Source organism: Canis aureus, chromosome 13 (genome assembly GCF_053574225.1).
Source record: "Canis aureus isolate CA01 chromosome 13, VMU_Caureus_v.1.0, whole genome shotgun sequence".
NCBI lineage: Eukaryota > Metazoa > Chordata > Mammalia > Carnivora > Canidae > Canis > Canis aureus.
Window position 1 is genome coordinate 41,117,056 of NC_135623.1, and position 12,676 is coordinate 41,129,731.

Below are 12,676 nucleotides of genomic sequence, written 5' to 3' on the forward strand. Positions count from 1 at the left end.
GACAGGGCACTTACTCTGTGTTTCTGTCTGTGTCTGTTCTCTTCTTAGAATGACACCAGTCACAGTAGATTAAGGGCCCATGATCTTTCAGTATGACCTCATCTTAATGAATTACATCAGCAAAGACTATTTTCAAACAAGGTCACATTCTGAGGTACTGAGCATTAGAAGATCAACATATATTTTTGGCAGACAAGAAACTCATCACAGATATGAAAGAATGAGAGGATCATCAACTCTAAGATGCTTAAGTTTTAAGTACATATGAAACACGAACACTATTATATATGAACAGAACAACAATTCCAATTCATTCATTTATTCTATTTATTGTCATTCATTCAACAAATATTTGCTAGTATATTATAAAATATATAAATACAAACATAAATACACTTGAGCACTGGAGAACACAGTGAAAAGAGCTCCTGCCCTTATAGAGTCTGCATTCAAACAGAATAAATGGCCATCATTTATGAATATCTATTATGTGTCAGACACTGTACTAAAAATACACATTTCATTAGTTCTCACAACAAACTGCTGTTAACAACTTTTATCCTCTTTACCACATAATAAAACCAAGGCATAAAAACAGCTGTTTGCTGATGGTCATCATCTCACTGGTTAACTGACCCTTTTTTTGTTATAAAATGACCTTTGTGACACTCTTTTTGTCTTGAAGTAAATTTTATCTGATATTAATTACTGTTTCTTCAGAGTAACACGTAGACATTCTTCTTTGTACCAAGGGCGTGCAAACAGTAAGCTTAAGAAGACTAGAGTGTTTATATCTACAATAACAGAATATTTTGAATTCCTTGTATTCAGTGCTCACAGATTCTCATTTCTATAGGCCTCTTAATATTTGCAAAACAAATTAATTTACCAATTCTATAGACTTAAATTACATTTGCCTATTCAACTCATATTTCTGAGGTTTTTGTTTGTTTCACTGTCCTAACTACACCTAGGAATAAAACAACTCAGTAGAGGCTCCAACTCAAGCTTAGCGGTGGCATTCCCAACAATGGAAGATTTCAAGAAGATACTAAATAACCAACTTCTAATGCTGCTATCAAAGGAATCCATGGGGATCCTTGGATGGCGCAGCGGTTTGGAGCCTGCCTTTGGCCCAGGGCGCGATCCTGGAGACCCGGGATCGAATCCCACGTCGGGCTCCCGGTGCATGGAGCCTGCTTCTCCCTCTGCCTGTGTCTCTGCCTCTCTCTCTCTGTGACTATCATAAATAAATAAATACCTTAAAAATTTAAAAAAAAACAAAAAACAAAAAACAAAGGAATCCATGAATTGGGTGATATGCCATACTTGCTAACTTGAAAGGTAGCTTTTTACTCTACCAACTTATGACTCCAATATTAAAAATACCTTATTATTTGTACCAAGCACTATATAAAAAGAAATACACGGCTGGTGCCACCTAGAGATTAAATGAATACAGGAAAATATCACTGCTTGGCATCTACTAATTTTAAATTTATAATAAATTTGGTGCTACAGGAAGTTTACCTTTGGTCTTCTTTTTAGGCAAATAAATGAAAACTATAGTTAGTATTTCACAGTACCAACTATTTTTTGCTTTAGAAACTCCATTTACCTTACACTGCACACACAAATTATGTGCACATATTGTTTTTATAGTCTTTTAAGAAGTCCCTCAAAAATAACTCAGTCTTATCAACTATACTTCAGTAATAACTTTTTTCATAAAAAATAAAACTTCAAGAAAAGTCTATCAGTCTTTTTTAGCTCAGTTTGTTATAATACTTAAAGGAGAATTAGTAAAACTTCCTTTAAAAGAGTATTTTTTAAACTCTGAATATTTATCAATTCAAACCAGCCTTTCCCCCAATTATTCTGAAGAGTGTAATATTTAAATCAGAATAGTAATTTAATGCAAATTTACATGAAACAATGGTTTAATGGCTTAACCCTACATGGTAGCTAACAGTCCAGAATATTTGAAAGAATATTAAATTATACCACTGGATATATAGCAAAACACTCATTAGAAATATATGCAGAATTCACCAAATTTAGCAACATCTGACTATTTGTGTATCATGGCACAAAGGCAGGCCTCCCAAAGATGAGCTGCTTTGGCATAAAGATTATTTTCACTTACAAGCAATCAAAACCAAGCAGATTTAGGAAAAGCTCTTTACCTCCCCCTCAACTGCCTAAATTTAATTGGAAAGGAGAGCCTATACCAAGAAGAGTGCGATTAACAGAGGTTCCTCTTTACCTAACAAATTTATCTGCTTAACAGGGCAACCTTTGTTTCCCAAACATCTCCTCTCACCATCCTGCTGATGATCTTCTTTCTCTTTATACCCCCAGACCCCTTGTCTGTCTCCTTAGCTCAGAACATCATATAAGCCTCCTATTGCCTATCTTTGGAATTTCACAATTGTGTGGATTCTGCATACTTTCTAAACTAAATTTGATTTTCTCTTGTTAATCTGTCTCCTGTCAATTTGATTCTTAGTCCATCTTAGAAGAATCCTGAAGAGCAGATGAAATTTTTTCCCAATATCACTAACTGAAATACATTTTCTTACCTGCAGTTTCATTTCTTCTAAGTCTTTAGTTTTCTCTACTAATTCCCCTCTTAGCTCTTGGAGCAGCAGCTGAAATTTTTCCTGGTGAGTTTGCTTTTCATTTAACAGGCGCTTGAGTTCATTTTGTAACTTTATGTACTCATCTTGCAATCTGATTTTTAAAAAAAGAATTCCATTTTAAGAGTATTCTTTGCTTTCTAATTGCATTACTTTATGTAAAGTCAACCAACACCACAGAACAAGAACAAGACCAATTTCGTATAGCCATTAAATTCACATCTTTGCTTTATAGAATTTAATTATTAACACTATAGTTTATTTATACAATTTTACATGGTGGTGGGGAACACACTTAGCCACCTAAATACATTTAATTTTCTATGTCTTGCTACTTTCAAAGAAAAGACTTCTAAATACATAGCACATTTAAGATCATGTTTAGTTGTGAATATAGTAATTTTAAAGCAAAATTTTCACCGTATTAAAAAAATGTTAAATGACACTTTATGATATTTCGAAATGACAGTTTCAAAAGTATGCAGACAAAATTATACTGTATGTTCCAGAGCAAACATTCAAACAAAAAAAGTTTTCTTAATAAAGCCCCTCATATCCAAATTTAAGCAATTTACCTTGTGTGTTCAGCTTTAAGAGTCTGATAGTTAGATTTATGATGTTCACATCGTAGCCTTTCATCAATTAACATTTTTTGTAACTCGGATTGAGAACCTGTCAGCTCACTGTCTCCACCAGGAGGAAAAATGGGGGGAAAGGTGTCCATATTGGTAAATGTGCAGTTAACCATGTAAAAGTAAGTCCGGCTTTCTTTTTTGTCTTAGTTTTCTTTTCAAGGGTATTTTCCACTTCCTTCTTGCTAAGACAGACTCTCAGGATGCCAAATTATACCTACACAGAGAAATACACTTAGTTAGTGATGAGTTAGACTCCTTCAGTGTTACATTCTTTTTATCCCTTCTTTTTACTCATCTTTCATTTCTAAAAACCAAATTTTTGGATTTTGAAATTGTTTATAAAAAAAAATTGAATCATATCTTAACACATTTTCTTTACTTCCACTCTAAGTTTCTGAGACCATCAACGTCATATCTTCAAGTATTAACCTAACTAGAGTTACTGACTTTTCCAGTTTAAGTACTCCCCAGATTGACAAACTATGGACATTTCCTGAAGCTACTAGGGTAAATTTCCTAGAAGGATCTTAGTACAAAATCCATACTCTGAAATCAGGGGAAAAGCCATTTAGAATTTGACAAATGATTGGAGAAAATTATAATCTTCACAAAGATGACCTTCAGCAAGTAACTATGTCTGTGATTAATGCTACAAAGGGTCTTTTATTTGACACAAGGTGAACTGTACTCACCCTGCAGACTCAGATGAGAAATCAGTCAACACAAAAATGCTGACCACCTATGTATCATGCACTGTGCTAAGAACAGGAAAGTAAATAACCTCAACTATCTCCAAAAGCACTGATCCAGGATTATGAAAGTAACTAAGTATTTGTTATATTTAGAAGTAAAAAAATGATGACAGAGTGTTCTTATTGTATATAATTAAAAATAAAAGTTTTCATCAAAATAACTCTGTCCCTTTTAGTTTCATTAATCTTTGTCAAGACTATTATATGTATTTTTTCCTAATTGCATCTTCCTTAGTCATGGATCATCATGAAATACCTTTTCCTACTACAAGATATTCAGCATACACAAACCAACCATCAAATTACTCAGTCTTTCTTTTAATATACCATTTCTGATAAATTGATGTAATGTCTGCATACCACCTAAGACTTTTCAACTAAAATTGAAGTTACTTTGGTTTTCTGTCAAATCACATTTTTTTTTTTTCAAATCACATTTTAATAGAAGGGAAAAAGTTTTCCAAGAAAACTTTACTTCTTACTCATGTTAAATGTGCAACAGTACACTGTCTGTAACAGCTGCCACAACATTCTCCTGTCAAAAGTATACACTTGTCAAGGAGTTAATTAATCGGATCATAAAAACTGGCATGTAATTTTGATTCTGCTTTTCGATACAAATAATTTTTAAGAGATAGAAACAACAATAAATTTATCTTATACTTTCTAATAATACCATCTAAAAGGCATTATAAATTATAAGGCTTTAATTTTAATAAAAGCTTAAATTATGTAAAAAAAAAAAAAAAAAGAGCTACCCCTCAGTCCCACTACTAGCAAAACAAAGATTTCCAAGATAAAATGAAGAATTTTTTATTTTTATTCCAATTGACAGTAAATATTCTAACTCCTACTTTAAAATGGAAGTTCCCATGCAAATAAAATTCACTACAACCTGGATATTTTAGGAAAACAGGGTTAAAAGGATTTAAATCTTTCCCTTTTTAGCACTAAAATCTACTACAAATACTTTTCAGGACTAACTGTAGGGTATCCATTTCCCAATCACCACCACCATTACATTATTAACCTTAAAAAAAAAAAAAAGTGTCTCTTCTTCTAGTTGTAAAAATAGAGTATCCAAGAGCAAGATCAAGTACATCTCTTCCTCTTAGGTCTACAATCGACTACGAGTGGTAGGGTGTGAGAGCTCCCCTTGCTGAACTTCACAACTCCATTTTAATGATGTTTCCCATTATCAATTTTCACGACATCATCTCCAATTCTAGTTCCACTGCAAATGTATATGTATTGCCCTCTGGTATCTTCTCACTTAAAGTTATAAACTCCTGGTTTGCATCTGCAAACATTTTCAGACTTTTATCCAAGGAATATTTCAGAATCACAGAAAATTATATGCCCATTTGCACATGTATTACCAGGTCAGAATGAATTTTATTTGTTTTTAAGTGTTTTGCACATATATTCAGTTCTCTCCAGTCCAGTAGTAATCAATTTATCAAAGATAATCTTGGAAAATATAGTATCCTCCAAATAGATATCTAGTAACATGGACAGAAAGGCATCATAAAACATAATTTTTTCTCTGATCTTCAAAAGTGGTTCCACAATTCTATACTCAAGCTTACAAAGAACTTATATCTTTTATGCTAATTAAATAAAGATGTTTTTAGCTAACAACAAAAGCCCCAACTACCTTAAACAATGCAGGAAATGTATTATCAATCTCTTACACCACAGAATCTGAAGATAGTCTTCACTTCTGGTATGAGAAGACAAGGTAATTTAATTTAGATCAAGCCTCCTGCTTTGGACAAGAAAAGTTGGATACATATTTTAATATTCTGCTTGAAGACACTGGAAAACTAACAAGAGAATAAATATTTACTGAAATAGGAACAGGAGAAGATGTGGATGCAGAAAGATGAGACTGGCATTTGGGACCACTCTTCCCCTAGAGGCATCTGCCAGTTCCAGAGAGGTGGTTAGAAGATGGGATGCCTTCTGACAGTCTTCAAATTCAAAGACACACAGATTAGACCAGCAAGGAGTAGAGAAGCCCTGGTGAACACCCACTTCATTTTGAATACAGACTTTAAAGGTTTACCCTTATTATTCCTAACAAGAATAATCTAGATGGATATTAGAAGAGGCTGAAACTTGCTTTAAAAAACAATTTTACAAATAAATGTGACCCAATTTTTTTTTTTACTTTTAAAATTCAAATCCATGGGAAGATAAAGGCAACATGAATTAAAATCACAAGAAGCAAAAGACAGATACAAAACGGCCTCACTATTAGAGTTATTAGACAGCAATTCTAACAGAAATTTTCTTTATTATTGTGTACAAGGTAATAGAAAACAAGGTTGAGAATTTTGTGAGAGAATTAGAAACCCTAAAAAGAAACCAATGGAAACTCTAAAGCTGAAAAATTCCATAACCAAAAGTAAAAACTCAATGAGCAAGCATAACAACCTAGATAGGACATAGCTTAAGAAGATAAGTTAAAAGAATATGTTCAAGCTGAAGCAGAAAGAGAAACAAGAATAAAAAAATACAAAAAAGGAAGACCCACAACTATGTGGCCAAATAATCTTCAACAAAGCAAGAAAGAATATTCAATGGAGGGATGCCTAGGTGGCTTAGTCAGTTGAGCATCTGACTCTTGGTTTTAGCTCAGGTCATGACCTCCTGGGTAATGGGATCAACACCTGCTTCGGGCTCCATGCTCAGCGAAGACTCTGCTTCTCTCCTCCCTCTCCCTCTGTGAACATTTCTGTGTGCATGGCAATGGCTCGCTCTCGCTCTCTCTCTCTCTCTCTCTCAAATAAATAAATCTTAAAAAACTATTTTAAAAAAATATCCAATAGAAAAAAAGAAAGTCTCTTCAACAAATGGTGTTGGGAAAACTGGACAGGGACATGTAGAAGAATGAAACTGGACCACTTTCTGTCACTGTAACAAAAATAAATTAAAAATGGATGAAAGATCTAAATGTAAAACAGGAAATCATCAAAATCCTAGAGGAAAAGCAGGCATCAATCTCCCTGACCTTGGTAACAGCAACTTTTTATTAGGCACATCTCTGGAGGCATGGGAAACAAAGCAAAAATGAACTATTGGGACTTCATCAAGTTAAAAAACCTCTGCACAGCAAAGAAAACAATCAACAAAACTAAAAGGCAACTAATGGAATGAGAAGTTATTTGCAAATGACATATCTGATAAAGGGTTAGTGTCCAAAATCTATAAAAAAAACTTACCAAATTAACACCCAAAAAGCAAATAATCCAATTAAGAAATGGGCAGAAGACATGAATAGACACTTTTCCAAAGAAAACATCCAGATGGCTAACAGACACATGGAAAGACACTCAACATCAATCATCATCATCACGGAAATATAAAACAAATCAAAACCACAATCAGACACCATCTCACACCTGTCAGAATGACTAAAATTAATAACTTAGGAAACAACCAGTATTGGTGAAGATGTAAAGAAAAGGGAACCCTCTTACACTTTTGGTGGGAATGCAAACCAGTGCAGTCACTCTGGGAAACAATGTAAAGGTTCCTCAAAAAGTTACAAATAAAATTACCCAGACCCAGAAATTGCACTAGGTATTTATTCAAAGGATATAAAAATGCTGATTCAAAGGGAAATATGCACCCCAATGTTTACAGCAATGCTATCAACAATAGCCAAATTATAGAATGAGTCCAAATGTCCATCAACATATGTGTATGTGTGTGTACATACATACCTATGTGTATGATAGAGTATTACTCAGCTATCAAAAAGAATGAAATGTCATTTGCTATAACACGGACGGAATTAGAGTATATTATGCAAATGAAATAAGTCATCAGAGAAAGACAAGTATTCATGATGTCATGCATATGTGGAATTTAAGAAACAAAACAGATGAACATAGGAGAAGGAAAAATAAGATACAAACAGAGAGGCAGGCAACCCGCAAGAGACCCTTAAATACAGAGAACTGAGGGTTGCTGGAAGGGAGGTGGCGGGGGATGGACTAAGTGGGTGATGGGAATTAAGGACGGCACTTGTTGGGATGAGTGTTACATGTAAGTGATAATTCACTAAATTCTACTCCTGAAACCAACACTACACTATATGTTAACTAACTTGAATTTAAATAAAATTAAATAAGAAAAATACAAAAAGGAAAGAAATACAGAGAATAAAAACGTCATTCTAACCAATATGCCCATTGGAGTCCCAGAAAGAAAGAATAGTACGGAAGCAATACCTGCAAAAAAAAAAAAAAGGTTGCCAACTTCTTCCAAAAACCAAAAGCACGTAAATAAAAAGAACTCTGCATACATCTCATTAAATAGTCCACATCTGAGAACATCATCTTAACATTTTATTAAAGAAAAGGGGAAGATTGTAAGATCAGCCAGGAAAAGAAACAAAGGGCCTTGAAAATAAGCATCAAATGACTTCAACGATGAAAGCCAGAACACACATAATACCTTTACAGTGCTAAAAGAAAATAACTTCCAAACTAACACTCTATGAATATAGAAAAAAAAAAAAAAAAAAACTTTTCAAGAATATTGGTAAAATAAAGACATTTTCAGATGAACAAAATCATCCCATAAGATGATGCACAATAAAAGAAATGGTGAAAGTCTTTCATACACAAGGAAAACTATTTTATTTTATTTTTTTTTATTTATTTTTTTTTTCAAGGAAAACTATTTTAAATGTGGACAATACAAAAATAAAAAAATGAAAACTGGAAAGATGTACATAATTCTAATTGAATACTGACTGCATGAAATAGTATCTGGGTTTTTTTTTTAATATATATACACTTAAAATACATAAAGAAATGATATATAAGTCAGTAAATGTAGAATTACCAGTCTTAACAGAGCCCTTGCACTACATGGGAAAAGGCTGAAAGTATCCATGAACATAACACTTTGGTAAGTCAAGAATGCATACTGTAATCTCTAGGAAAGAGGTTGACAAACTAGAACTCATGAGCTAAATTTGGTCTGCAGTCTTGTTTTGTATGGCCCCAGGCTAAGAATGTTATCTCTTAAGAGCTTAAAAATTAATACAAATGCAAAACTCCTCAATAAAATATTAGCAAATTGGGGCAGCCCCAGTGGCTCAGCAGTTTAGGGCCGTCTTCAGCCCAGGGCCTGATCCTGGAGACCCGGGATCAAGTCCCACACGTTGGGCTCCCTGCATGGAGCCTGCTTCTCCCTCTGCCTGTGTCTCTGCCTCTCTCTCTCTCTCTCTCATGAATAAATAAAATCTTAAAAAAAAAAATTAGCAAATTGAATCCAACAATGTATAAAAAGATTTATACACATGACCAAGTAGAATTTATTCTAGGCATGTAAGGCTAGTGCAACATCAAAAAAAAAAAAATTAATGTGATTACATGAATAGACTAAAGCAAAAAAAAAAAAAAATCACATGATCCTATCAATAGACACAGAAAAAGCATCTGACAAAATCCAACACCCATTCATAATTTTAAAAACTCAACAAACTAGGTATGGTGAGGAATTTTCTCAACTTGCTAAAAAAAAAAAAAAAAAACCTAGCTAACATCATATTTAGTGATAAGAAAATAGAAATTTTCTAAGATCAAGAGCAAACAAGAATGTCCCATCTCACCACTCCTTCTCAACATCATAGAGAGAAATCTTAGCTAATATAGTAAGACAAAAAAATAAACGGCATATAAATTTAGAAGGAAGAAAAAACTTTCTCTGCAGATGACATGATGGTCTGTGAAGAAGATCCAATTTAAAAAAATTCTTCGGGAACTGATAAGCAATTATAGCAAGGTTGCAGGATACAAAGTTAATATACAAAAAAAGCCCATCACTTTCCTATATATCAGCAACGAAATAAATGGAATTTGAATTTTAAAAGACCATTTACATTAGTATCACCCAAATTAAATAGCTCTAAACTTAACAAAATATGTCCTTTTTTAATATGAGGAAAATTACTAAACTCTGATGAAAAAAAATCGAAGAACTAAATAAATGGAAAGATATTATTCTATGTTCATGGATGGGAAGACTCATGCTGTCAATATGTAAATTCTTCCCAACTTGATCTATAGATTCAATATGATCCCCAAAAATTATTTTTTGTGGATATCGACAAAAGACCCAGAATAGCTGATACAATACTGCATTAGCACAAAGTCAGAAAACTGATGCTAGCTGACTTTGAGATTTATTATAAAAGAATAGTATTTGGTGTGATTCTGGGGCACCTGGTGGCTCAGTCAGATAAGCAACTGACTTGGTTTTGGCTCAGGTCATGATATCAAGCTGCACATTGGGCTCCACACTCAGCAGGGAGTCTGCTTGATATTCTCTCCCTTTCTTCCTCCTCCCACTCATGTGCATTCTCTCTCTCTCAAATAAATAAATAAAATCTTATTTATTTGAAAGAGAGAGCATAAGATGAGCTGGGAGACGGGCAAAGGGAGAGGGAGAAGCAGGTTCCCCACTGAGCAAGGGAGCCTGATGGGGAGCTAGATAGCATGACCTGAGCCAAAGGCAGATGCTTAACTGACTAAGGTACCCAGGCACTCCTAAATATATCTTTTTTGTTTTTTTGTTGTTTTTTTTTTTTTACAAAATGTGATATTGGCAAAATAATAGACAAATAGATCAGTGGAACAGAATAGAGTCCACATACAGACTGAAACAAATATAGTCAACTGATCTTTGGTACAGGAGTATACGCAAAAAATTACACACACGTGAAACAAAAAAAAAGTAGATCTAGGCAGACATACCCAACACAAAATTTAGCTCAAATGGATTATCCACATAAATGTAAAATGCAAAACTATCAAATTCCTCTGATATAGCAATAACTTTTTAGATACAACACCAAAGGCAAGATCCATGAAAAAAAAAATAGTAATTGGTAAGTTAGACTTCATTAAAATTTAATACCTCTGCTCTATGAAAAATTTGCCAAGAGAATGAGAAGATAAGTCATAGCCTGGGAGGAAATATTTGAAAAAGACTTAGCTAGATAAAGGACTGCTAATAAAAATATACAAAGTCAAACTCAACAGTAAGAAATATTGAATTAAAACCTGGCCCAAAGATCTTAAGATATCCCACCAAAGAAGATACATAAACGGCATATAAGCATATGAAAAGATTGTGCAACATCATATGTAATTAGGGAACTGCAAACTGAAACAATTAGATATTATTCCAAATCTATTAGGGTGGCCCAAATCCAAACACGGACAACACCAAATGTTGGTGAAAATATGAAGCAATAGGAACTCTAATTTATTAATCTTACAGACCAGCCTACGGTGCTCCTTGATATTTACCCAAATTACTTGAACTTACATCCACACAAAGAATTGTACATGAGTGCCAAAGGCATCTTTATTCATTAATTGCCAAACCTTGGAAGCAACCACAATGTACTTCATTAAATGAATGGATAAACTGTGGTATATCCCAACAATTGACTATTACTCAGCCCTAAAATGAAATGAGTTATCAAACCATGAAAAACTATAAAGGAACCTTAAGTGCATATTACTAAATGAAAAAAAGCCATTCCTCAAAGGGATACACACATACTGTAGGATTCCAATTATATGACATTCTGGAAACAGTAAAACTATGAAGACATTTTAAAAATTAGGGGTTGCCAGAGGTAAAGAAAAAGGAAAAGATAAATATTTACTTATCTGACTCTTCAAAATAAAAGTTTGCTGAAACTTTCTATAGGAGAACCCTTAAAGAATCCTAAAAGAGTGGGAAATTTTACATTACTCAAAACACTCTAAAAAACGGTTTCTCAAACTTTCTACTACTGACAGTTTAAACCAGATAAATTCAATTTGGATAGGGCCAGAGACCTATCTTGTACATTGTAGGATATTTAACAATGTTTCTAGTCTACTCATTAAATGTCAGTAGCACCGGAAGCAATGAAAAACAAAAGGTCTTCACATCTTGCCAAATGTAACCGGAGGTGAGGGGGTGTGGGGCAAAAATCATCTCAGCACCCCCTCATTTGATCATGCCTTCATTGAGAATTCCATTTAAAAGATAAACAGGGAGATAAGATGAAACAACAAATAGGAAAATGGAAAACAGTAGACTTAGATACATATCAGTAATTCTATAGATTAATGCTTCAAGTAAGTGAGAAATTTAAGAGAAAAAATATAACTCAACTATATAATTTTTTGTAATACATTTTTAAAACCTCAGGGTACATAGGCTGAAAGAATAAAAAGCAAAAACAAACATTAAAGACAGATGACAAAACTACATTAATATTAGATAAAGTAAAAAAAAAAAAAAAAAAATTAGATAAAGTAGATTTTAAGGCCAAAAAACAGCCAAATAGAACTAGTCCTAGAGATGAAGACAGACATTTGTGAAGATAAAAGGTTCAATACACCAGAAAGATAGGATACTTTTAATACAAAAAGGTAACTGAAAAAGCTACATATGCTTAGAAAGAAGACATTTCTAAATAACATGAATTAAAGAAAAGGTCACAATCAAAATCAGAAAATATCCAGAAGTAAATGAAAACTGGTAATATATCTTAAAACTTTTGGAATAAGACTTCTACCTCTGGGATGATGGAACAAATGTACATTTCCATATTAATCTCAGTAAC

At 33.3% G+C, this 12,676-nt stretch overlaps 1 protein-coding gene across 9 annotated transcripts in view; it reads right to left on the reverse strand.

The window, feature by feature from the left end:
* Window positions 1-12,676, reverse strand: part of CEP83 (centrosomal protein 83) — a 147,250-nt gene that overhangs the window by 101,228 nt on the left and 33,346 nt on the right. For all 9 annotated transcript variants that reach the window (XR_013350759.1, XR_013350760.1, XR_013350758.1 and 6 more), the window contains exons 2-3: window positions 3,215-3,488; window positions 2,583-2,733 (exon numbers count right to left, since the gene is read on the reverse strand). Coding sequence is in view for 1 of the 9 variants with exons in the window: in XM_077845834.1 (XP_077701960.1) it covers window positions 2,583-2,733; window positions 3,215-3,387 (324 nt within the window). In the remaining 8 variants the exon portion in view is untranslated. The remainder of the gene's footprint in view (window positions 1-2,582; window positions 2,734-3,214; window positions 3,489-12,676) is intronic.